The sequence below is a fragment of the Chelonia mydas genome, chromosome 8 (genome assembly GCF_015237465.2).
Source record: "Chelonia mydas isolate rCheMyd1 chromosome 8, rCheMyd1.pri.v2, whole genome shotgun sequence".
In the NCBI taxonomy this organism is placed as follows: Eukaryota; Metazoa; Chordata; order Testudines; family Cheloniidae; genus Chelonia; species Chelonia mydas.
Genome location: NC_057854.1, coordinates 74,215,782 through 74,242,496, shown reverse-complemented (window position 1 = coordinate 74,242,496; position 26,715 = coordinate 74,215,782). Strand labels below are relative to the sequence as shown.

Sequence of the window (26,715 nt, the reverse complement as noted above, 5' to 3'; positions counted from 1 at the left end):
AAATACGATAAAAAGAAAATAAGTGAACATAGTTCCCTATTTAGGCACATATTAATTTAAAATATTAAAAGAAAGTTTCTCAGCAGACTCATTAAGTTTACTTGAATCAAGGAAAACAGTTACCTTTTTGCTGCTGAAAATTAGTGTTGGAAAACTTGTTTGCTATTTTTATACTAGGGAGTTGCACACTTTGTTGCTTCCGTAGAACAAGCTCATTACATTCACCAGGAACTCTTGTAACCCTACATCCTCCCACACAAGCTACCTGCATGCCATCCTCCCATCCCCCTCTATTTTAGTGACTCGCTGAACCTCCCCATCCCCTCCTTCTTGCCGTGGCCTCTGTGTGCCCCCAATTCTCTTCCCTACCAGAGATGCCTGCCCCCATTTCTCACTATGAGCACTGTGTGCACCCTCAGTCTCCCATTACTCATTCCCCCACATTCCCCTCCCACCAGGGATTCTGTGCGCCCCCCATTTCTCCCACCCCAACGGCTCTTTGTGCACCCCCCATTCCAGGGTCCCTCATTTTACCCCACCCTCCATGCCTGGGATTCTGCATGTATCACCATTCCATCCTTTCTCCCATGCCTCCCCATGTCCCCTTCCCCTCCATCATTCTTATTCTCCTTTTCTTTTTCTTTCAGGGTGTCAGCATTTTAAAATTGTATTAGGAGGATGGGCAGAACTAAAATGAATAGTTCTTTGATCTATAGACAATTAGAGAGATAGTAGAAGGTGCTAGCTAATCAAAAATCGCTAATCGGATGCCAGGAGCATTGTGTGTCCCCCATTTTCCGCTTCTAGTTTTCTGACCGTCACCAAAATTAAGAGGGTTCTGCCCATGGATGCCTATGATATGCCCTGAAAATTTAGAATTGATCAGATAAAATGTTCAGGAGTTATCAAATTACATCCAAATCAGAAAAATGTCATCAAGATGAATCAGGCCTTACAAGCTCGGCCAGTTGATAAAAAAACAAGTAACTATATTCTGTAGTTCAACATAATATTTCTATAATATACAGTTAATTGCAATGACTATTATTATATATGAGGCTAAATGAACTATATTATTTTATAATTAAATCATTTCATGATTAAAAGTACTAAGCCAAATTCATGAACTACTTAAATCATAAAGAGAGAGGGTTATTCACCTTGAGCAGTAACTGAGGTTCTTGGAGATGTGTGTCCCCGTGAGTGTTCCACTTCAGGTGTCAGTGTGTCCCAGCACTGTTGATCGGAGATTTTCAGTAGCAGTGTTTGGTCCGGATGTGCATGTGTAGAAGCTGCCTTGCGGCCACTGGAGTCTCGTCCAGCATGTGCACAGCCCAACCCCTTCAGTTCCTTCTCTACCACAGAGTCCTTGTATAGGACTCCAAAGTAGAGGGGAGGAGGATGGGTAGTGGAGCACCCACAGGGGGACACATCTCGAAGAACCTCAGTTACTGCACAAGTTGAGTAACCTTCTCTTCTTCTTCTTCAAGTGCTGTCCCTGTGAGTGTTCCACTTCAGGTGTTTGTAGAGCAGTGACCCCTATGGCTGGTGGGACTTTGGAGTTACATGCATATTGGAGGAAAGGACCATTAGGCCTAGTATGACATCAGCTCGGGAGTCTTGTGTAATTGCGTAGTGTTTAAAGAATGTATGTTCTGAGGCCCATGTAGCAGCTTTGCAGATATCTGCGATTGGTACGTTGTTCAGGAAAGCTATGGATGCTGTCATGGAGCGAGTAGAATGGGATCTGATCTCCTTTGTGGCTTCCTTATTTGTTTGATAACATAAGCAAATGCAGCTTGAGATCCACTTAGATAGTCTTTGCACAGATATAGCTGAGCCCTCAGATCATTCTGTTGTCCAGATGAAGAGCCTCACAGATTTGAGGAAAGACTTTGTTCTATCCAGGTAAAATGCTATTGCTCGAATGTCTAGAGCAGGGTTGGGCAAACTTTTTGGCCCGAGAGCCACATTGGGGGATAGAAATTTTATGGTGGGCCATGAATGCTCAAAAAATTGCGGTTGGGGTGCGGGCTCTGGGGTGGGGCTGGAGATGAGAGGTTTGGGGTGTAGGAGGGTGCTCTAGGCAGGGACCAAGGGGTTTGGAGGGCGGGAGGGGGATCAGGGCTGGGGCAGGGGTGCGGGAAGGGGTGCAGATTCCATCTGGGGGTGTGGGCTCTGAGGTGGAGCTGGAGATGAGAGGTTTGGGGTGCAGGAGGGTGCTCCAGGCTGGGACTGAGGGGTTTGGAGAGTGGGAGGGGGATCAGGGCTTGGCAGAGGGTTGGGGCCTGGGGAGAGGCTCAGAGGGTGCAGGCTCTGAGTGGTACTTACCTCGAGTGGCTCCCGGAAGCAGTGGCATGTCCCTTCTCTGGCTCCTATACGGAGAAGCATCAAGGCAGCTCTGCACGCTGCCCCATCTGCAGTCACCACCCCTGCAGCTCCCATTGGAAGGCGTAGGAACCAGAGCGGGGCCATACTGCGAGTTCTAGGAGCCGCATGGTGCGGCCCCCGAGCCCGCGCCCCGGCCGGAGCGGGGCCGAGCCCGAGCCCGCGCCCCGGCCGGAGCGGGGCCGAGCCGCCTGGTGTGGCCCCCGAGCCAGTGCCCTGGAGCAGGGCCGAACCACGTGGTCCAGCCCCCAACTAAGCACCCTGCCCAGAGCACAGCTGAGCCATGTGGTGCAGGTCGTGGGCCGGATCCGCCGCGGGCCATAGTTTGCCTATCCCTGGTCTAGAGTGTGTAATATGGCCTCCTACGTGCTTCCGTGTGTTCTGGGATAGAATGTGGGGAGATTAATAGATTGGTTGATATGGAAGGATGATGCTATTTTGGGGAGGAATTTGGGTGAGGTCGCAACGTGATCTTGTCTTTAAAGAAGACAGCATATGGTGGATTGGCCATTAGTACACCTAACTCACTTACTCATCTTGCGGAGGTGATAGCCTCAAAGAATTCCACCTTCATTGACAAATACTGCAAGGAATAAGTGGCCAGCGGTTCAAAGGGTGGTCTAGTTAGGCCTTTGAGAACTAGGTTTAGATCCCAAGTGGGCATGGGTTGGCATTCTTCTAGGTAGAGATTCTGTATGCCAGTGAGAAACTCCTTGGTGGTCAGGTGTGCAAATACCGAGAATCCAACTGATTTCATGATGGGAAGTGGTGATCGCTGCGATATGTACTTTAGAGCTTGTGGACAGTCTGGAGTTCTTTAGCTCTAAGAGATATTCTAGCACTAGTGATAGTGGTGTAGTGGTGGGAGTGAATTGTTTGTTCTGACTCCATATGGAGAATATTTTCCATTTTTGTAGATAAGTACTCAGTGTGGATGTATGTCTGCTGTTTAATACCATGTGTTGGACTTGCTCCAAATAATATAATTCACGTTGCTGGAACCATGAAGGAGCAACGCTTTCAGATGGAGATTCTCGGTTTGGATGATTTGACCGTTGGCGTGTGAGAGGAGATCGGATCTCAACAGGAGAGTTCATGTAGCACAAACTGTCATGCGCATCAGGTAAGGATACCAGGACTGTCTGGGCCACTTCGGGGCTATCAGTAGGATTTTGGTATTGTCGTTCTGAATATTGTGTAGGACTCTGGGAATTAGTGGAATTGGTGGGAATGTATACAGGAGCACTGTGTTCCATGTGAGGAAGGCATCCCCTAAGGATCAAGGGCCTAATCCCGCTCTCAAACAGAACAGTGAACATTTGTGATCTGGTGATGTTGCAAATAAGTTGATGGTGGAAAAACCCCATCATTGGAATATATGTTGTAGGACTTTGAGATTTATTTCCCATTTGTGTTCTTGGGAGAACTATCTGCTTAGCGTGTCCACTGTGCTATTTTGACATCTGGGAAGGTAGGAGGCTGAGATGTCACTGTGGTGATGAATGCACCAGTTGCATAGTTTTATGGCTTCAGTACAGAGGGAATGGAATTGCACTCTCCCTTTGTCGACTGATGTAGAACATACATGCAATATTGCATGTATCACCCGTACTGTCATCTTCTTTATGAGCTGAAGGAAATGGAGGCTGGTGTTCCGTACTGCTCTCAGTTCTAGTAAGTTGATATGGAGATGTATCTCTACTGCTGACCATCTGCCTTGGATTGTAGGATGATCCAGGAGTGCACCCCAAGATATCAGTGAGGCGTCTGTTGTGATAATTACTGAGGGAGGTTCTTGATAAAAGGGGATCACTGAGCAGAGATTCTCCTGCTTTGTCCACCACTGAAGGGATTCTAGGACTCTGGGAGGTGGTGTTAAGGTCTTGTTCAGGCTGTGTTTGATGGGTTTGTATATTGAACTCAGCCAGCCTTGGAGACAGCGCATGTGTAGTCTGGCATGCTTTACCACGAATGTGGTGGCTGCCATATTTCCTAGCAGCTGTGGACAGCTTCTTGCTGTGATTCGTGGAGTGGTGTAAACTATCTCTATGAGATTTTTATCATCTACAGAAATCTGTTCTGTAGTAGAGACGCTCTAGTTTGAACTGAATCAAGGTGTTCTCCAATTAAGTCTAGCTGTTGCATGCGCATCAACGTCGATTTTTGTATGTTTAATTGCAGCCCTAGTGTTTGGAAGAGGGCAGTAGTCCATTGGGTGATTTCTGTCAGCGCTATCGGAGTGGGGCCTTATAGGAGGCAGTTGTCTAGAAAAAGGAAAAACATGATCTCTTGCTTATGCAGGTGCACGGCAATGACCGCAAGGGGGTTGGAGCAGTGGACAGGCTGAATGGGAGCACCCTGTATTAGTAGTGCTCATGTCCTACTGTAAAGCAGAGGAACTGTCTGTGTGCTGAGTGTACGGTAATGGGGAAATATGTGTCTTGTAGGTTGAGGGATGAAAACCAGTCCTCCTGTTCCAGCACTGGAATTATTGTGCTTAATGTGACCATCTTGAATTTCTGGGAACAGATTAACTTGTAGAGTTTTTCCTTTTGGGTCAAAAAATAGTGGGAATAGAAGCCCTTCCCTTGTATTGCATAGGTCCTGGTTCCACGGCACCTAGTTGCAGTAGATGACTTACTTCCTGCCTTAAGAGGTGCTCATGAGAAGGGTCCCTGAAGAGGGATGGGGAAGAGGTTGGGTAGGTAGGCAAGAAATAAAGGGGATGGTAGAGCCCAATTTTATGATCTCTAGGACCCAACGGTCCTTCGTGGTGGACTTCTATGCTTGCTAAAAAGATCTCAGGCAATGGCCAAATGGGCAAAGTGGCGCTGTCTTGAGGTCATTCCAACCCTCAACCAACAATTCAAAATTGCTGTTTATAAGGCGGTGGTTGTGACACCACTGGTTAGGGTTGTGATGGTTGAGGTTTTTGTGGTCTGTTTCTCTATCTGTTGGTTTCATAAGGTCTGGGATTCTGACAATTAAATGGTGTGTCCCTAAAATGGTGATAAGGTTGGTAACTTTTAGCAAGGTTGCTTTCTTTTAGCAAGCGGTATACAAAAGCCCAGCCTACAGAGTACTGCACGTGAGTCTTTCATGAAGTGTAGCACCTCATCAATCTTAGACGAGAATAGTTTTTCTTTGTCAAAGTAGAGGTCTTCCACCTTGAGCTGTAGTTCTTTTGGGATACCAGAAGACAGGAGCCAAGGGGCTCTGCACATTACAACTGCTGTGGCACACACTGTTCTATCAGCAACGTCCAGGGAAGCCTGTAAGGCAGTCATGGACACCAATTATCCTTCAGTTAGTAGGGTCTTGAATTGTGTTTGTTTGTCCTTTGGAGGATCATTTGTGAACTCGAACAGCTTCCCATAGTTGTCGTGGTCATACTTTGCCAGGAGGGCGCTGTAGTTAGTGACCATAAATTGCAAAGTGGACAATGTGTAGACCTTCCTTCCTAAGAGGTCCAGTCTTTTATGGTCCTTATTGAGAGGTGAGAATTTAGAGTGAGGCTGTTTGGATCAATGGTTTGCTGCATCAACTACCAGTGAGTTTGGGCGCAGATGGGAAAAGAGGAAGTCCATTCCTTTGGCTGGCACATATTTTCAATTGGCCCTTTTGCATGCAGACAGAATGGTGGCTGGCATCTGCCACACCGCTTCGGTAGGTTCCAGAAAGGCGTCATTTACTGGGAGTGCAATTTTTGACGACGAGGTTTGCAAAATGTCAAGCAATTTATGCTGATTTTCTTAGACTTCTTCCAGTGGGTATGTCCTGGCTCAGCGCAATTCTCTTAAACAGTTCTTGAAACTGTTTAAAATCATCCACCTTTGTAGGTGGAGGTGGCGTAACAGCCTCATCAGGAAATGAAGAAGAGCTGTGAGTTGGTGATAGATTTTCTTTACCTGTTTCTTCCTCGAGTTCCTCTGCTATATCCTCTGGGGCAATGGATGTTGCAATCACTGGGGATAGTGGAGGAGACCTAAGTTCGCCTTTGGGTGGCAATGAGGTTCTGGCATAGTGGGTTCTATATGCTGCCCATTGGTCCCATGGCAGCCACTGCATGGGGAACACATCCAGGGTTGTCCATACCATGGGTGAGTGGGCTGTTGAGGGTCAAAAGCCACCATAAGTGTTCCTCCAATTGGTCTGCAGTGAGTAGGAGAGGAGTGCTGTGGTGAGAAGACCCCTTTCTCCTGATCATCATCTGCCCTGTCACTTGGTGCCGACGGTGCCATGGGAGACACGGGCTGTGTAGTGATGCTTCATGGGGGAGATCTGTCGGGGCCGAGAAGAACTGGTGACAGGGGTACCAAAGACAGAGCTATCCCTCTGGGTGAGGAATTGCTTTGGTGCTGATGGAGCAGTGTTCCCTCTAATTTTTCCCACACATGTACAGAATGAATTTTGTTATGTGCACCAATATGGAGGTGATGTGACACACACCACTTCCATATTGGTGCACATAACAAAATTCATGTGGTGGGGGTGGGGCCGAGGGGTTCAGAGTGTGGGAAGGGGCTCAGGGCTGGGGAAGAGGGTTAGGGTGCAGGGCTGTGAGGGCTCAGGCTGGGGGTGTGGGCTCTGGGGTGGGACTGGGGATGAGGGGTTTGGGGTGCAGGCTGCCCTGGGGCTACAGCAGGGAAAGAGGACTCCCCCCAGCTCTCTCCCCCCACAGGAGCACCTGGGCTGGGGGGGAAAGGCGCCTCTCCCCACTGCGGCAGTTCCGGGGCTGGGCTACAGAATAGGTGCCCCTCTCCCAACTGCGGCAGGCCCAGGTTGGGTTCGGGCTGGGGGAAGGGCTCCTGTCCCCCGGCCGTGGCAGTTCTGGGGCTGGGTTGGGGCTGGAGGAAGGACACCCCTCTCCTGGCCATGGCAGTTCCCGGGTGGGCGAGTTCCCTGAGCACCTACGCGGCGCTTAATAGGCTGCTGTGCAGCCATGCGGGTTACAGGAAACTTAGCAATGGTGGTGGTGCCGAGGGTTCCGATGATGTGATTTTTGTAGGAGCTGAATAGCGTGCAAGCGCCTTTTGGCTCACCTTTATCAGTACCGGGGGTCCCATTGTGGTTATATCAGTTGGTGCTGCTGGAAGTGGTGGTGCCAACGAAGTTGGTGGTCCCGAGTTCGTTGTCAGTGCCAGAGGTGGCAGCATGATCGGTACTGGTGCCGATTCCCGTGCTGACATAGTTGGTGCCATGGAGGAGGTGCTGACTCGAGAGCTGATCGACTCAAGCTGGTGATCGGCACCAAAGGTAACAATCTCGCAGAGGACCATTCCTTTTTATGTGGTTCCCTCTGCAGAGAGGTTGACACTCGCTACCTCTTTTCTTTAAAGGATCGAGCCGTGCTCTGTCAGTTCTGACCTGGTCAGAAAGCCTTTAGAGAGGGGCTTTTGGTGGCCCGTTTCTGGGCTTGGTAGTCAGGATTTCTCCATTAAGATCATCTTGAGGCAAAGGTCCCAGTTGCTCTCATCTTCAGGTTGTTGCAGCGAACACACTTTTGGGGTATGTGCAATTCACCAGGACATCTCACACACAGCGAGCGTCTGTTCGATCTCAACATCGCTTCGCTGCAGGAGCCGCATCTTTTAAAGCCTGGGGGAACCAGGCATTCTTCAGAAAGTGCTCTGAAAAGGAGCAAGGAAACAGGAAAACAAAATTTTTTTGAACGAACTATTATGAACTATAAACTAACTTATCTAAGGTATCTAACTAGTTTTTCTCTTTTTTTTTTTTTTATCTACAGGGGAAGAAGTTGACACACTGCCCCAAGTTCAGTCTTCAGCTGAGGACTGTTGAGAAGGAACTGAAGGGGTGAGGCTGTGCACGTTAGACAAGACTCCAATGGCGCCGCGAGACAGCTTCTTTGCACACACATCCTGACCGAACACTGCAACCAAAAATCTCCAGTCAACAGCACCAGGATGCACCGACACCTTAAGTGGAGCACCCAGAGACAGTACTCAAAGAAGAACTAATGGTTTTTATGCAACCTTCCACTGATTTCAATTCAATGGAAGTACTGTATGCAGAATAATGGCAAAGTATGGCCACAAGCAAGGCTGATTTTCATGAAAGTTATAAGAAAAAAATTGTGTAATATATCTTGTAGATACTCATTAGACTCAGTATTAATTAACAAGGGTTTCTTACTGAGCAACGGGCCATCTAACTGGTATGGATAAAATAGACATGCACTTCAACAGGAGAAAAAAAACAGGGGAAAGAGATTGCAAATGTAAAAAGAATACCAATCCCCATTTTAAAGGTTCACATGCAGCGAGTTTAAATGTAAGATTAGTGTCTGCAGAGGCAAAACAATCTTATCAGCGGCTCTGAAGAAAATTTTAACTAATGGATAGGAGTTCTGCATGGCTATCCCCTAAGACTCCAATCCATCTTATAGCATATGCTTAAAATGCTCACTGAATTGGGACCTAAATCTCCAATGCAAACCCCTCTGCTCATTTTAACCACAAGACTGCAAAACCTGTTATAGTGTCTTCCTCTGCTGAAAAGCCCTGGCTGGGATGATTTAGTTGAGGATTGGTCCTGCTTTGAGCAGGGGGTTGGACTAGATGACCTCCTGAGGTCCCTTCCAACTCTTATATTCTATGAGTTGTTTCAATTTAGGGTCTTGAGGTTTGGAGAATAAAAGCAAGGAAAAATTGGAAAATCCTCAAGACTCCCTAAATGATGAAGAACCCTAGATGTAGGATAAGAAAGTATTTTCTAAAAGACTGTCTTCCCTGAGACATAACTGTGTTATTGACTTCCCAAATTTTAATTTCAAAATTTGATATTTGTTCTGGGAAAAAACATTCTTATGAGTCCACATGTGAAACTACTCTGGAAATCACAATTTACTAGAATATTATATTCAAAATGGATAAAGAAATTTAATCCTGGATCTTTTTCTAGATGCGCTGCATTACTATTCTGCTTACCTGCTCCTGAAATGTGTACTGCTGCAATACTCTGTACCTCACTAACAATTTATCTAGTAACACTTGTAAATAACAAAATGGTACTTCAATTTATTTAACATATTTAATATATTAAATACTATCTGCAGACATAATTAAGAAATATTCTTTACTTACATCATCCAAAGCCTTGGACTGTATGTAGTTAAAATATGGGAATTCCTTGAAAATATTTCTAAACTGAGCAGCTTAAGATCATATTCAAACCATTCAGTTAAGAACGTAAAACGTATCTTTCTTTTCTTTTAACTGAAAATAAAAGCTGCTTTATTAAAACCTAAATAAAGAATTTCCACTGTTACAAACATGTCAGGCAGTTTCCAAAATGTAACTCAAATGATTTGATGGTTTCAGTTCAACTCCTTGTGGACAGGAGTCCACTTTACAAAACCCCCACAACAGTAACTTTTAGGAATGTATTGGCAGAGACTAAGAACTAAAAGGAAAACAGAATAATCCTTAGAGGTGGTCCCTCTGAAGAAAGACTGAAACTCTCTTTTACTCCACAAAACATGTACAGCAGAGTGAAGTAGAGTATTCACTGCCTGTCCATGCCTGCTCGGGGGGGGGGGGGGGGGGGGGGGGGGGGGGGAGAGAGTGTACATTTCAGATTCAAAAGCATTAAACTGATTAACATTTTTTAAAAACAAGGTTTCAAAACCTCTACTTCACATTTATTTTTTTAAAATACATAAACATAAATGAATGTCATGCTGTTTTCTTTATTCTGTATATGTAGCTTTATGCTTCTTTACTTTTCTCCACAAAACACAAGCACACACACACACAAAAGAGGGGAGGTTGCCCAGAAAAGCCAAAAGAGGGCAAAAGTGCAAGAACGCATAGTACTGTCCAATTAAAAAATACATATGTGGGGTTCAAATACAGTCTCTTAAAACTAACAGAAATTTTAAATACTTTTGCTCAACTCTGATTAGTATATACAGTTCTGTTATTGTATATTTTCAAACAACAAAAACAACAGGTTTAGTTGTTTCAATATTGTTTTTATTCTGAGAACTAGTTGAAGGAAAACACCAAACAAGAAAAGGAAACATCAATCAATATGTAAGAGTAATCAAAGACCGAGTAAAGAAGAGTATGTAATGCTGATTGAGTGTTTAGGAAAATAAGGGCCAAGAATTTAAAAAATGGGTACCTAAGGTTATGTAACAACCTGCCTGTAAAAGAGCTCAGCATCCAGGAGCTTTCACTTATATCATTAGATCCACTGACACCTCAGTGCTTTTGAAGTCTGGTCACTTAGTTGCCTAAATATGGACTTGAGAAGCCTAATTTTAGGCACCCATTTTTGAAAATGTTTAGCCTAGGAGTGTGTCAGAGGATTAGAAAACAAATATTAAAGAACCAAAAATGGCAAAAGTGAAATACATCTATATGCTAATTTCCTTCAGCTTTATTTTAAGTTTCATATTTGAATTAGGTAAGTACCTGTATTTTATATTGATATTTTAAATGTATCATTTTTATAAACAAGTATGAGTACATGATCTAAGAATAAATTGCTCAGGCAATGAATGATTAATTATCATCCCATTGTCCTATTTTCACTATGTTTTAGAGGTACCAAGCATAAAGAATATTTTACCCTTTGATTCCCAGATTTTGTTGGGAATCAAAAGTAATACTGTAAAATACATTTAAAACATAAAACTTCTAAGCCAGTAACAGTAAGTAAAAGGATACGGATTTCTGTAACAGCCCTCAAAAACCCCAAATCTTTTTCTACGGTTCCTAAAGAAACAAAACCAGATTTATAAAAACTGACACTGTTTTCTACCAATAACCTTTAAAAATTATTTTCCTAAATCTTGTATATACATCCTTTGGAGAGTTGCAGGCTTGTAATTGGGCATAGGATGATAAGGGAGGATTTGACAGCTGGGAGGGGGAGGTCATGGTCTTGTCACTAGGAGGGATCTGTACAGGTTTCCACAGCTTGTGGGTAATGGGAAGGTCACAAACCTGTCATGGAGGGTTTAGCAGTAGTTGTTAGTCACTTGTTACTGTAAGGGGTACTTGAATATGCATTCCCCTTAACATCCTTTATTGATTATAGCTCATTTCGTGTCTTTGCTTAGTGAATTTGTCATTCCTATCACATTATATTGAACTCTGTTATTTCTTTTGTACAGTTTTATGTGATTTCCTTTTAATTTACAGGCCTTTAAAAATTTCCCTGATGCAACCACAATGGGTCATTTATTTATTTTCCTAGGTTTCCTCTACATAAGGATTTAACTTTTTACTATGTATTGAGTTTTATGCCCTTCTGAAGCTTTCAACTATTCTATATCTTTTTTCCACAAGTGTCCCTGTTCATGGGCCCTTATGCACCAACCCAATCCTTTATTCTTCCATGAAGAACCCTCCGTAATTTCAATGGGGGTTACGTGCATAGAAAGGCTACAGAATTAAGACCACATTGTATTTAAGTTATACTTTCCTTCATAGCACCACAGTACAGAAAGGGCTTATGAGCCACACAAATTACTACAAAACAGAGCCGTACATTAAAATGTATTATGCCATCCTATCATGTGAACATGCATTTGTATCAGTACTAAGATTAAAAATGTATGTACTATACAAACGGAAGAGCCTGTAATAAGGGACCACAAAATACAGAAGCATCCGGTGAAATATTTGAAGTCTCTTGCAGTCAGGAAAGAAGTCTACATCCATCTGCTATTTTCAAAAGGCTTATACAATAAGTACATACAATAACTGAAACATTTATATTTTGCCACAGTGAAGTGTGAATTTTGCAAGTCAACATTTGTAAAAATAGCATTAGATTTAACACTGACGTACTATATTATGTTGTTTTTCCATTATAGCAGAATCAGTATTTCTGATTCAAACTGACTCTTCACATATTTCTTCTTAGTCCTTTTTTGAAGTTCGCAAACCAAACAAAAATAAATATTAGAACACAGAAACCCCTAATAATGTCAGATAGCCATGCATGGTTAGGCTTGTAATGAAGACAGACCCTAAAGTTTTGTCTTTACTTCAAGGCCCTGCATAGCTTAGTTTTTCACCTGCTTGTCTACTGTCTCCTACTGACCCAGCTACTAACATCACCTTTTGGTCTACCCTTTTCCTCACTTAGAATCATAGACTTTAAGGTCAGAAGGGACCATTATGATCATCTAGTCTGACCTCCTGCACAACGCAGGCCACAGAATCTCATCCACCCAGTCCTGCAATAAACCTCTCACTTATGTCTGAGCTATTGAAGTCCTCAAATCGTGGTTTAAAGACTTCAAGGTGCAGAGAATCCTCCAGCAAGTGACCCCTGCCCCACGCTGCAGAGAAAGGTGAAAACTCCCCAGGGCCTCTGCCAATCTGCCCTGGAGGAAAATTCCTTCCTGACCCTAAATATGGTGATCAGCTAAACCCTGAGCATGTGGGCAAGACTCACCAGCCAGACACCCAGGAAAGAATTCTCTGTAGTAACTCAGATCCAACCAAATTCTAACCAAATTACATAGCCAATATCCCCATTATTTCCTTCAACTATTCTTGCCTGTCCATCTTCTTCCATGAAGTCCCCTTTACCTATAACTCCCATTCATACTTCCAACATCTTCTCCAAGTACCTCTTTAAATCCTACTTTTCAAGAAAGGCTTATGATTCTCTATTAACTATCTATTAGGGCTGTCGATTAATCACAGTTAACACACACGATTAACTCAAAAAAAGTAATCGCAATTAATCACAGTTTTAATCACACTGTTAAACAATAGACTACCAATGGAAATTTATTAAATATTTTTGGTTGTTTTTCTACATTTTCAAATATATTAATTTCAATTACAATACAATACAAAGTGTACACTGCTCACTTTATATTATTTTTATCACTTTTATAGTGCAAATGTGTAAACAAAATCAATAGTATTTTTCAGTTCACCTCATACAAATACTGTATTGCATTTTCACGACAAAGAGATTTCACCTTACAAATGTAGATTTTTTTTGTTACATAACTTCACCCAAAAACAAAACAATGCAAAACTTTAGAGGAGGGGTTCTCAAACTTTTTTTGATGGGACACCCTTTGAAAATATTTCAGGCTGTGATGGCCCCCCCATACCATGCCACCCTTACTTCTGCACTGCTGCTGTGGGTGGCAATGCCTTCAAAGCTGGGTGCCCAGCCAGCAGTCGCTGTTCTCTGGCCACCAAGCTCTGCAGGGCTGACAGATGGATCCTCAGCTTATGTGGGCACTGACAGCTTGCAGCCCCCTGTAATAATCTCACGACCCCCTGAGGGGTCAGGACCCCCCAGTTTGAGAATCCCTCCTTTAGAGCCTACAAGTCCACTTAGTCCTGCTTCTTGTTCAGCCAATCGTTAAACAAACAACTTTGTTTACATTTACAGGAGATAATGCTGTCCACTTCTTATTTACAATAAGGCATGCATCCGATGAAGTGAGCTGTAGCTCACGAAAGCTTATGCTCAAATAAATTGGTTAGTCTCTGAGGTGCCACAAGTACTCCTTTTCTTTTTGCGAATACAGACTAACACGGCTGTTACCCTGAAACCTGTTTTTATTTACAATGTCACTAGAAAGTGAGAACAGGCATTTGCATGGGACTTTTGTAGATGGCACTGCAAGGTATTTACATGCCAGTTATGATAAACATTCGTATGCCCCTTCATGCTTCGGCCACCATTCCAGAGGACATGCTTCCATGCTGATGACGCTCGTTAAAAAAATAATGCGTTAATTAAATTTCTGACTGAATTCCTTGGGGGAGAACTATATGTCTCCGGCTGTGTTTTACCCGCATTCTGCCATATATTTCATGTTATAGTAGTCTCGGATGATGACTCAGCACATTGTTCATTTTAAGAACACTTTCGCTGCAGATCTGACAAAACGCAAAGAAGGTACCAATGTGAGATTTCTAAAGAGAGCTTCCGCACTCGACCCAAGGTTTAAGAATCTGAAGTGCCTTCCAAAATCTGAGATGGATGAGGTGTGGCGCATGCTTTCAGAAGTCTTAAAAGACCAATACCCTGATGCAGAAACTACAGAACCCAAACCACCAAAAAAGAAAATCAACCTTCTGCTGGTGGCATCTGACTCAGATGATGAAAATGAACACGCATCAGTCCGCATTGCTTAGGGCTGTTATCAAGCAGAACCTGTCATCAGCATGGATGTATGTCCTCTGGATTGGTGGTTGAAGCATGAAGGGACATATGAATCTTTAGCGCATCTGGCACACAAATATCTTGAGATGCCAGTTACAACAGTGCCATACAAATGCCTGTTCTCACTTTCAGGTGGACTTGTAGGCTTTAAAGTTTTACATTGTTTTATTTTTTAATACATTTATTTTTTAGACATAATTCTACATTTGTAAGTCCAACTTTCTCGATAAAGAGACTACACTACAGTATTTATATTAGGTGAATTGAAAAATACTATTTTGTTTTTTACAGTGTAAATATTTGTAATAAAAATAAATATAAAGTAAACACTGTATACTTTGTATTCTGTGTTGTAATTGAAATCAATATATTTGAAAATGTAGAAAACCTCCAAAAATATTTAAATAAATGGTATTCCATTATTGTTTAACAGCGCAATTAATCGCGATTAATTTTTTTTTTTATCACTTGACGGCCCTACTATCAATATAATTTTTAATTATGATTTGTATTCTACTAACAACCAGTGTGCCAGGCACTGTCCACACACAGAGAAAGACACAGTCCTTTCCCTGAAAAGCTCACAATCTAAAACTGAAAGTATTTTAAAAAGATATTAGTTTATTGATTTTTTAAAAAATCAACAAAAATTATAAAATCTACAAGGCTCACATTTTATTATTTTATCAAAATGCTTTGTCACACTACTTTCTCCTGCTTCCTTTTCACTGTTCTTTTTCTTTGTAAAGCCTGATCCACTGAGGTACTGAGTCATGTCCACAAGTTATTCAGCAGCCACCATTCAATTCCTGTTGATTTCAATGGAAGATTAAAGCGTTTACCACCTCAAAGAACCAGGCTTTAAGATTGCAAACTCTTTGGAACAAAGACATCAGGTGATTTTCAAAAGTGCTTAAGTGACTTAAGAACAAAAGTTTCACTGACTACACTAAGGAGCTTTTTAAAATCCCACCCCCTTGTCTTCATATATTTGCCTGTCAAGCACCTAGTATGCAATTGTCACAGTACAAATAAGAGTCCCTCATTATTATAAGCCCTTGTGACTTTTGTGGTTTAGGAGTACCTAGTTAATTCCTTCTTCCTGATTTGGTGGTCTGCACATAACCTTCACCATCTGCTCATTACTTCATCTTACCCAAATATTTTTAACATTTATTGTACATATCCTGAATTCCTCTTCATCTGAGAGCGTGAATATACATTATTAATACAGATATCACATCAAGAGTGTAGTAAATATTTTTTTCCGAAATATTACAAAGAATAATTATAATTACCTTCCACGCCAAAAGTCTTTGAAGCATCAGGAAATGACTGTACTTTAACTTCTTTTCCATCTTCAGAAGTGGAAAAAACATCATTTACACCAAAATCTGAATATTGAGATATCTACATACTATGATTATTTTTCCATAACTTTTTTCATCTTTTATATTTTTTAATTGTATTACAATAAATGTCAACTTCCTTCATCACAGAACTGTCTTTGTAATCTATATTTGCATATGTATAATTAGTTGTTTTAAATAAGCTTCAAAAGTCTTTATAAGAGATTTCATATATTTTATTACAATTGTCCTAATATTTTCAAAGAATACACTTTTTTGATAATACAAATAGTAGGAAACAAAATCTTTTCTTCTCATAAGCATGTCTAAGTTTGCTTGATCCAACTGAAATTTGTCTACCTAGAAAGTAGTCCTCTTTTCTAGCCAGATTTTTAAGAACTGAATCACAATGGACAGGCTACTAAACCCATCTATCCTGCCATGCAAAACAAATACTGGATTCTAATGCTAGATTGCCACTTACTGCACAGATGAAAGAATGAAATTTAAAGACCTGAGGACTGGGAATAGCTGGACATGAAAGAAGAATGGTTTATATGTATGACCTCTCCTCTTAGGCAGCAATAAAGCTGCATGGAGGGCTGTTTTTCCAAGTCTTCCAATTGGCTTTCAATTTCATACAGCAATAAACAAGTTAGTGCTACATTCATCTAGGGGTGTTTGTGTTAGTCAGTAATTTCCTTAAAATAACAAAATCTACTCCATGCTTAACTTTCTTGTAGAAGGGTTGAGCTCAGAGCAAATTTAATTAAGGTATTAAAATATTGCCAGGAGGAAATATCTGTTTTTAATTACATGCAAAAGAATAATAGCGTTAGTGCCTGGAGCTCTATTAAGTACTTTCATTTCAAGGATCAAAAACTCAGTCTTTGACAAATGTATCTAAAATAATAATATGATTCTGATAGTTGATGAATTATGATAATTGACTAGAAACACATACCTTTTTTGAATGTTGAGCTGGTACTTTCATCATCACCATCTTTTTGAAAGTTAATTAATATTTTATTTTCTGAAATATTTCTACCAGGTTGTTGACAAGCCCTGATTTCATTTTTTATCTTTATTGTGGTCAGAACAGGGAAAAGAGGAAACCAATTCCAGACTTTCATGTTGCAAATGACTTATCTCCCTCTCCTAAACTTAACTTAAGTACTTCTTGCTTGTTATAGGTCATGTCAAAATGGACACATACTGATGATTTACCATTTGGTTCTTCAACAGCCCTCTTAAAATGTGGTATAAACTTCTGCCTCTCTGTCTCATCTATAAAAGCCAACACATTATTCCCTCTATAATATTCAGTCAGTGCATTAAATCTCTGCATAAAATAGGACCAAGTTCACATATATTGTCCGTATGGACAGTGCTATTTTCTTTTAAGTACCCTATTATATATACTGTCTTTCAATGCAGATGTATCTAATCTTCATGTTGTCAACCAAAAACCGACGTAAATTGGGCTACTTGCTACCCTCTGCTACATAAAACAGAGGGTAACAAAATGGAGTAGAAAACTCAAAACTACATGACAGGTAGAAGACAGATTTCCCCTGGTCACAAAGACCTTTCAAGCCCCATACATAAGAATCTTGCAGCTCTGGAGGAATCAGACATTACCTTCTCACTGCAAAAAACTGAACACACATATGAAAGATGCCAGGCTACTGCAGGAGATCTACAAACTGTAATTTAGTAATATGACTGGTGTGAGTCACAGGTGGGAACAAGTGTGCATGCACAGGGCTTCCACACAGACAGCCTTGGCTTTTACTAGATATCCCAAGGTATGTACAGATTCTGATCACCCCAATGACTCAGTAGTACAGATCCACTTCTGTCAACCCGTCCCTTCTTGCAAAACAATTTGGAGGAAACGCCAGGATTGGGATCTTGTGGAGTTTCATATCCCCCAACTTACACAGAGGCCAATTCAGCCTATGATCTTTGCCAGTATTGCTTTTAAAGGTCTTTGTTGGTTGTTTCTTCTATTCCAATGCTTGCATAACAGCCAGAAGTAAACTAAGGGTTTTTGATACAATGGAGCAATCCTTAAATTGTTAGTAAGATTAAAGACTATGAACCCTCTCCCGTATTCCCTGCACACTAAAAATTCCCAATGAAGTCACTGAGGTTTTGGGGTATATGTATAATTAATGAGTAAGAAGAGCAGAATTTGGCCCAGTATTGTTGCCATCCTATATTAATGTCAATGTCATATGTTTGTAAGTGAAAAATACAAAGGCCAGTTAAGCTTGTTAAACACAAACATTTGCAAATGTACGTAACTTTATTCAATGTGTAGTGCCGCTGAGTTTAATAGGATTATTCATGTACAGAAGCATATGAAGAAAAGGGCCTTAGCACCACAATTCAAAAAACAAAAACAAAACAAAAAAAGAACCTATCAGTCACAGCAGCTGAGAGCTGTACAAGTTTATTTTGTGATCGTATAACACCAGAATCTGAGGAGAAAATTTTCTCCTGGTAGAGACCCTGGACACTCATTCAAAATAATTACTCATTGTAAATCTTTAGGTCAAATTCTAAGCTGTGCCTCCTTAGTGGGGCAGTTGGGAAGGCATAACCAGAGGGGGTCCGTGGTGAGCAGAAGGGCAAAGGTGGCTTTATACCACCTCACCTTTGCATTTCTTGAACACTGGGCTGATGTGTGGGCCATCATACTCTTACAGCGCCTTCCTATGGCACCTTACCACAATCCAAAGTAAACGGAGTCTGGTCATGCCCTGCTCTCCTTCAAACTACCACCTTCCACACTTCTATACCAGGGGCTGCGCATGACCACCATGAAACCCCCAAAGTAAAGGCTCTGAATGCTCAGCAGAGAGGACGTGCCTGGTTTTCACTTCCTTTGCATCACCAGAACAATAAAGGAGCACGCTCATCCCTCAGAATCCGAACTATTATTTTTCTAAATTACATGTCTATAATACTTCACATGAGCACCAGTCTATTTCATATTAAAAATGAATATCAAACATTTTACCTAGACAGTTATTTTTTTCCAATTCCTTTTGTAACTCCTGAGTGGTTGGAATTCCAGTAACAGATGGAGCAGGTGCAAGATACCAATTTTTTGGCTCTTCATGTTCTAAATATCTGCTTGTAACAAAGGTACATGAGATAAAAGTATTCCTTAACCATTTCCCACCAAATGTATGTTAACGTTATTAATTATAAGTACCACATTGATTGTTCCTTCGCCTATAAATAATCATTTCTTTAAAAAGTCATAGTAAATTTAAGACAAAACTTCTGTTAGTCCAGGTCTTAGAAGTACATACTGTATACAGTACAAACAAGCACAAAGTAACATTGTTCAGTGTACTTTAACCAATATTTCAGAATATTATGTGTTCCCAGTTTGGGACTAACAACCCTCATTAGCATCACACCTTCTCTCTCTCTTTTTTTTATTTACAGCTAGAGGGGAAGGGGAAATTCCAAAACTCTTCTCTGTTGCAACATGAGGTCAAGATATGGAAAAGGTTGAGAACCAGTAAAGTACATCATTCAACAAACTTACTTTTGATTTGCATCTGGTCTTTCAAAAAATAAATTATCCAATGAAAAGACAGTGGCTGTAGATTTCAGCATTGCTCAAGGTCAGACATGAATTCTCATTACACTGTAAAACACTGCACAAAGTTGTGTTGTATATATACATACATGCAAAGAACAAAGAAAGCTTTCTAACCAAATAAAATGTGTATGTGTGTCCCCGTTTTGGCTCCTACGTGTAGGGGCAGCCAGGGGGCTCCGCATGCTGCCCCCACCCCAAGCACTGGCTCTGCAGCTCCCATTAGCCAGGGGCTGCGCCTGCAGACAAGGAAGTGAGTGCACAGAGACTCCTGACTGCACCTCCAAATAGGAGGTGGAGGGGGAGCATGCCACTGCTTCGGGGAGCTGCTTGAGGTAAGCGCCACCCAGAGCCTGCGCCCCTGACCCCCTCCCATGCCCCAAGCCCTGATCCCGCTCCCACGCTCCAAACCTCTCGGTCCCAGCCCAGAGCACTCTCCTGAACCCCAAACCCCTCATCCCTAGCCCCACCCCAGAACCTGCACCTCCAGCCAGATCCCTCACCACAGCGCCCCAACCCCTTGCCCCAGTCCTTATTTCCCTCCGAACACCTCATCCCCAGCATGCAGCCCCCTCCTGCACCCCAAATCCCTCATCCCCAGCTGGAGTCCTCACTCCCTGCACCCTAACCCACTGCCCCAGCCCAGAGCCCCCTCCTGCACCCTGAACCCTCATTTCTGCACACCGGAACCCACACCTTCAGCCCAGAGCTCTCACCCCCTCCCACACCTGAACCCCCTGCCTCAGCCCAGAGCCCCCTCCCACACCCTGAACTCCTCATTTCTGGCCCCACCCCGGAGCCTGCACCCCCTCAGCCAGCCCTCACCCCCTCCCACACCCGAAACCCAAGCCAGCCTGGTGAAAATAAGCGAGTTAGAGTTGGCAGAGCTAGCAACAGAGGGCGAAGAGGATGGAGTGAGTGAGAGGGCGGTGCAGGGCCTCACAAAAAGGCGAGGCCTGGGGTGGGGCAAGCGTGTTTGGTTTTGTACGAGTAGAAAGTTGGCAACCCTAATCACCAGTACAAAAGTTTGAGAACCACTGATGTAAACCCTCCGCAGCATAGGGGAAGGAGGCTACTCACTCCACGCCTCCCCCGGCCGCCAACCCTCACACACCGCACCATGCAGGGCTCCGCCACCCCCCACACAAACGATGCCTGCCGCTGACTGCGACAGCCTAGTCTGCCTGCAGGAGCTGGGGGCCCTAGTGCTTTAACAGAGCGGTCACCAGAGCCCCTGGGCTACAGAGCTGCCAGGCCCCACAGCAGCAAGCGCAGCCACCCCTCCCGAGGCCCAGGAGCAGAGCCCGGGGAGCTGAGGAGCCTTTGCATGACGCTGCTCGGAGGGGTGAAAGGAGCCTCGACTCTCTCCCCTTCGGAACTCTGGTGATGTCATTCGGGCCACTCGCGGACAGCGCAGCCATCGGCTCCGCCCCGACCCCCAGTCACGAGGGGAGCCGAATCATACCTCGTCCGGCTACTTCTCCCGCCACCGCACAAAATGGCGTCAACTAGGGCAAGGGCGGAGCGCGCGAGCGCCTTAAGGTTCGATCGATCCCACACCCGCCCCTCGGGCTCACAGACCAGCCAAGCTGACCGAATGATCGATTGATAAGCTCGCCGCTTCAGGAATCTATCGTCCTCCGGGGGCTGCCGCCCGGGTCTTGCTCTGCGGGGCGCTCTGGGCTGCGCTGGGGCGGGTCTGCTGGGACTCGTGCCTGAATCTCCCCTCAGCAGATCCCGTTCAGAGATCACGCCTTGTGCCACCTTTATAATCACTCGCTTTGGAGAGGGAGGAGGGGGTGACTAGGAGGATACCCCTAACATTGCGGCACCCCGCAGAAGAACGGAGGGCTGCGTTTTCTTTGCCTCTCCTCCTGCCAGCGGGGGCGTGGGCGTGGGCATGGGCATGGCGTTTCTGGTGGTGAGCTGCTTCCTTCCGCCCGCCCCTCCTACTGCTGGCTCTGCAGAGGGAACTTGTTTCTCTCTCCCTCTTTTGGTCAGGTAGAGAAAGGCGTAGGGTGGAAGTTGCAGACCTTGCTTGGGATGTGAAGATCCTCTCCAAAACGGGTCCCACGCCGCCACGGGAGATTTGGGCATCAATGTCCTCCTCTCTGCTCCTTCTCCGGGAAGGAGGAGATGCCTGGAGTTGTTCCCTTCTCTGATGACCCACTTCATGAAGTGGGCAGAGATAAATGGTGGCTTGTTATTTCCCCCTTTCTGGGTTTTACTGGGGTTGAGGATAAATAGGCAGGCTTGGAAACTGCAGAACTTGTGTGGTTTCAGGGGCATCTAGAGCGTCATCAGGTATGGGGTGGAGGGGGCTTTTTTTTTTTTTTTTTTTAATACCTTTGTATGTTAGAGGAGCTCATCTGATGGAGCCTGTGGCAAAGCTCTCATGGCCCAGATGGCAAAGCTGTCTCAACAGCAGGCCCTCAGTTATTGCATCCTCTTCTACCAGAAATAGGAATGGCCATCAATCAGAACATCTTAAGGGCAAAATGTAAAAAAAAAACCAAAAAACTCTCTGCAAATCCTTCACACAAGTTCAATGCCTGAGAAATTACCTAGAAATATGTCACAGAAGAGAAAAACGAGTAATATACACACACAAATTGTGCTAACTGAAATAAGAAAGAGAAGTAAAGGAAGGACCAAATTCTGCTTAATGTTATACATCTGTGAATTTGGAGTAACTCCATTGGTGTCAGTAGATTTAGGGCTTTTCTACAGAGAGAGTTATTCAGAAACAGCTTATTCTTGAATAACTCCATTTGTAGACAAGCCCTTTTTACAGTGGGGTTCAGGAAAGCAGAATTTAGCACAGTGATTTTTATACTGAATGTTTGCATAAGCAAAATAATTCCTAGACACTACAGTAATAGCTGCACTAGAAAAAGACTGATTGATAATCAGCGGTTTTCAAACTGTGGGTTGGGACCCCAAAGTGGGTCATGACCCCCTTTGAATGGGTCACCAGGGCTGGCTTAGACTTGCTGGGACCCAAGGCTGAAGCCACACTCCGAGGGCTTCAGCCCTGTGTGGCAGGGCTCAGGTTGCAGGCCCACTGCCTGGGGCTGAAGCCCTTGATCTTCAGCTTTGGCCCCCTGCCCAGAGCGGTGAGGCTTGGGCTGTGACCCCTCCACCAGGGGCAGTGGGGCTCAGGCGTGCTCAGGCTTCGGTCCCCCATCCTGGGGTCATGAAGTAATTTTTGTTGTCAGAAGAGGGTCACAGTGCAATGCAGTTTGAGAACCCCTGGATTAGATTCATTAGGTTGATCTGTAGGATATCTCCAGGAGATATGTGCAAAGATCTGCAACATTTTCATTTAATCCTGGAATGGATTGATTGATTTATTGCTGCTGCTGAGGTTGAACAGAAAATCAACCTCTGAATCTTTTATTAAAATTGAAGTGATATCAGGTAAAATATTTTTAATTGCAAAAGTTTGGGGTTTTCCATAGAAAATCCTATAGACTGCAGTTGTTGCTTCTCTATTAAAGCCTTATTTTTGAAATCATAAACTTAAAATTAATTAATTAGTCTCAAGCAGACTAAATTTTAAACTGGTTCAAAGCTTTATGACATCCAAGAAATAATATATTATAGAGAGAGCTACTGTAAATATGTATTTTCTCATACATAAATAGATGAAAAAGAAAATTTTAGCAAATACTGATTTATGATATTTGCATAATTGCTTTTTTATTTATATATAAACTAACTTTTTGGTTCCCCTTTCTTGAAAATATTCTTTAATGTTTTACTTTCTATTTCAAAGACTTAAAAGTATGTTTATATAATGTAAGTATATCCTCAGATACTGTACAGGATCAGGTCATTATAAAAACACACAGTAAAGGTTATACTCACACTTCCACTTATGTGTATATGTTTCTCAGTTATTACCATCACAGAAACTTCTGTCTGGAACAGACTCAGAGCATCAAAACTATTATGTGAAATTACGCCAAAACCCACACCATGTATTTACAGTCTCTAGTCCACCTCCATCTAAGTACTGGGCAGGCAGCCAGAGATAAGGTGTAAGCTCAGTCATATTTCCTATTCCAGTATGATAGTTGGAATCCTTCCTTGCCAGTGCAGAATAAAATAAAAGATTTCACGGTAAACTACTTACAATCCAGTCAGAATTTATAGTGAATCATTTTCCTGAAATAAAATTAGGAAACTATAACCATTGTGCACTAATCTGTCTAAATATAAAGAGAAAAAAAGTTCAAGTGTCCATTTTATGTATATAATGTATTTTGATTCCAGAAAGCATTTTTCCTTTTTACTATTAGATAGCGCCTTCTCCAGTTTTTCTGGCCTCAGGCAAGTTTCCATTTTAGTTTGCAACATCTGCTTTTAGCTGACCAGACTTTAAAGTTTAAAGCAACAATAAAAACAGCTCATTTTTTAAAGCTTTTTTTTTTTTAGATTCCCTTCCCTAGGTGGCATCTCCCCCAACACACACACACACATACAAATCACATAAAATATATAGCAAAGCAGCCTCTCAACAGCTCCGAGACAGTTTAATTTTTGATTTCCCCCAAGCCTAACATCTGATCTGCCATATGCTTTGAGTCTTTCCAGCTCATAGAGATCACATATAAGTCATAAACCTGCATGTTTTGGAGAAATGTGACTGGAAACTCATGAACATCAAAATGTCATGGGTCAGTGATCCACATAACAATAGAATAATACATGTCCCTACCAAATGCAAATCTGTTAAAACTTTAGAATTTCTCTGGAAGTTAGTAATTGAGCAAAGCTGCACAAGCAGTTTTTAGATGCAGAAAAACCTCAACCTGAACTAGGCTGAGAGATACAGATGTGATACTGCTCCCTCAGTCTCCTTTGCTCAGCCTTCTCCATGGTTTCAGTGAAATAAGAAAAACATTAACCTCTAATATGAATTGCCACTGCCTTCTTACATGTGGTGGAAATTACTATATAACATTAAACCTGTTAAATATTAAAAACAAAGTGATATATACCGCATGGTTGAGACTGTGGGTATTGATTCAATCATCTGCAGAAACAACAGACTCAAGGACTTCCAAAATGTTTACAATGGTCTGAAATTTTTTCAATCAAATTCTAAAAGAAATAAAAATAAGGCATATGTTCATCTGATAATAGTCTTGGGGAAAGGGAGGTGTGGTAGAGTTCTTCCCATTTTCTCATTTTTCCTAGCATCATGTGCCCTGGGCCTAATGTTGTACCAATCTTATAAACACTTAAACACGAGTACCTTTACGTATTCAGGTAGTCCAACTGTTCACATCCTGGCATATTCTATGGGGCACCACAGTTATTTTGGGAGGATGGGGTACACTTGTCAGTCTCAGGTGCTTCCATATTTTTGGCTGATATAAAAGAGGGCATTGGGAGATGTCTGGGAACTCGTCTGGGTATGGGAAGGAGGCAGCCAAGCTAATGGCTAGAGCCTCCTTGTGGCAGATGTTCAGTGCAGGTACTCCATATATTAAGGCACAAAAGAATGGATAAATGGCTTGGAAAAGGAATTAAGGAGAGGTGTTTGGTAATTGAGCGAGCTGGGGACAGTTAGGGACTCCTCTGATTGGTATGGCAGGGAGCCAACGCCACATCATTATAGTCCACCTTAACCCCTCCTACAAGGGGGAGTGGTTGGTAAGGTCCCGGCAAGGGAATTGCTGGAGGGACCTGGATGAAAAGGGGGAGGGGGAAGCTGGTGGAAGACACCGCCCCCCAGAATTGGCTGTAATTGGAGGTTCCCGGCAGTGAATCTGTTGGAGGGACATGAACGGAAAGGTGGGGGGGCTGGTAAAAGCGCTCCGCCCTCCCCCTCCCAGTTAATTGTGGGGGTTTCACCTGCACTGTACATTTTATCCGCCAGGTTAGTCCCAGACCTCTAATAATAAAGTTGCGGCCTGATTAAACCCATATCTAATGACTCCTGTCATTCTTTCGGCATAGCCAGACAATCACCACCCTGCACTTTGAGCAAGGGGGGGTGTTGTCTGGCTGGCTGGGAGAAGCAGGCAATGCTCTCTGGCTTGGGGAGAGGAGGGGAGATGTAAAACTGCTGGAAAAGGAGTCAGCTTGGTGGATGACTCATGGTCACTCATCACCTAGGAATGAGGAGTTTAAAAAGGTCAGCCTGGGGCTGGACCCTCCCCTCATCACTCGGAGCAGACTAGGCAGCACCCACCCTCCCTCCCTATTTAGGTCAGAAATTTGCCGGGTTATTAGCTATATCTACTGTGGGCATTATGCTAGCCACCCCATTGCAGGGAGCTGGGAAGGAATTTTTCCCTTACCACCATATTGGCCAGGTGCAGTTGGGGTTTTTTTGCCTTCCTTGCAGCAGGTTCAGCTGGGCTCTGTTCATGCATAGCATGATGGGCGGTAGGCCATATGTTGCAACTCTTTATTTAAGTGTATAGCGGATGTTCAGTGCAGGTATTCCATAAATTAAGGCACAAGAGAACAGGTAAATGACTTGGAAAGTTACTCACATGCATGTTTGCAGGATGGGGCCTTACGAGGGCTAAACACGGCTCCCTCTGGAGCCCATTAATTCAGCTCTGTGTCAGTCAGAGGAAATCTCTCAGGAGTGATACAGGGTACTCTCCTCCAGGAGCTGAGGAAGAACACTGTTTCTGCAGTGTTCATAATCCATAATTAGCCAGGAAGTTCAGGTCCTGAACTCTGATTTCTATATGGTGTGACCCAAATAAATATTTGAATTAATTTATGTTCTCTTTTTCATGACAGAGGGGAGAATTCCTATTTTCTATCATTCTTTATCTGTACCTATTTTGTTTCCTTTTTCAGTTTCTCATCTATCCTCTGTCTCTTTTGGGACAGTGTTCTTTCCTTTGAGTTCTTCAACCATAGAATAATCTCCAAGTAGCCTCTGTTCACTATGCAATGATTTCCATAAAACAAAAACAATGCTAAAATTATGTAATGTTTAATAATATTAACATCCTGCCTGAAACTCACAAAGCAATAACATTCTATGTTCAAGGTAAAACTCCATCCTTACCATATGTCATCACACCTAAGTATTGTGGCACACTCAGTATTTAGAGATATCTTGTAATCCTGTACCTAGACTATATGGGGCATATCAGTAATAGATTTTTATCCTTAACATTAAATTTCTTCCGTTTTGTA

General features: G+C 43.0%; 1 protein-coding gene across 7 annotated transcripts in view; it reads right to left on the bottom strand.

The window, feature by feature from the left end:
• Positions 1-22,168, bottom strand: part of HFM1 (helicase for meiosis 1) — a 115,673-nt gene extending 93,505 nt beyond the window's left edge. For 4 of the 7 annotated variants that reach the window (XM_037907680.2, XM_043520683.1, XM_043520685.1 and 1 more), the window contains exons 1-6: positions 21,005-22,168; positions 19,486-19,597; positions 18,946-19,058; positions 15,867-15,926; positions 11,085-11,132; positions 9,495-9,565 (exon numbers count right to left, since the gene is read on the bottom strand). In XM_037907680.2, the coding sequence (XP_037763608.2) occupies positions 9,495-9,565; positions 11,085-11,132; positions 15,867-15,926; positions 18,946-19,058; positions 19,486-19,556 (363 nt within the window). In that variant the 5' untranslated portion in view covers positions 19,557-19,597; positions 21,005-22,168. Of the gene's footprint in view, positions 1-9,494; positions 9,566-11,084; positions 11,133-15,866; positions 19,894-21,004 lie in introns of those variants that run through there. The other 3 variants (XM_043520688.1, XM_043520687.1, XM_043520686.1) reach the window with 3 other exon arrangements.
• Between the last annotated feature and the right edge of the window lie 4,547 nt (positions 22,169-26,715).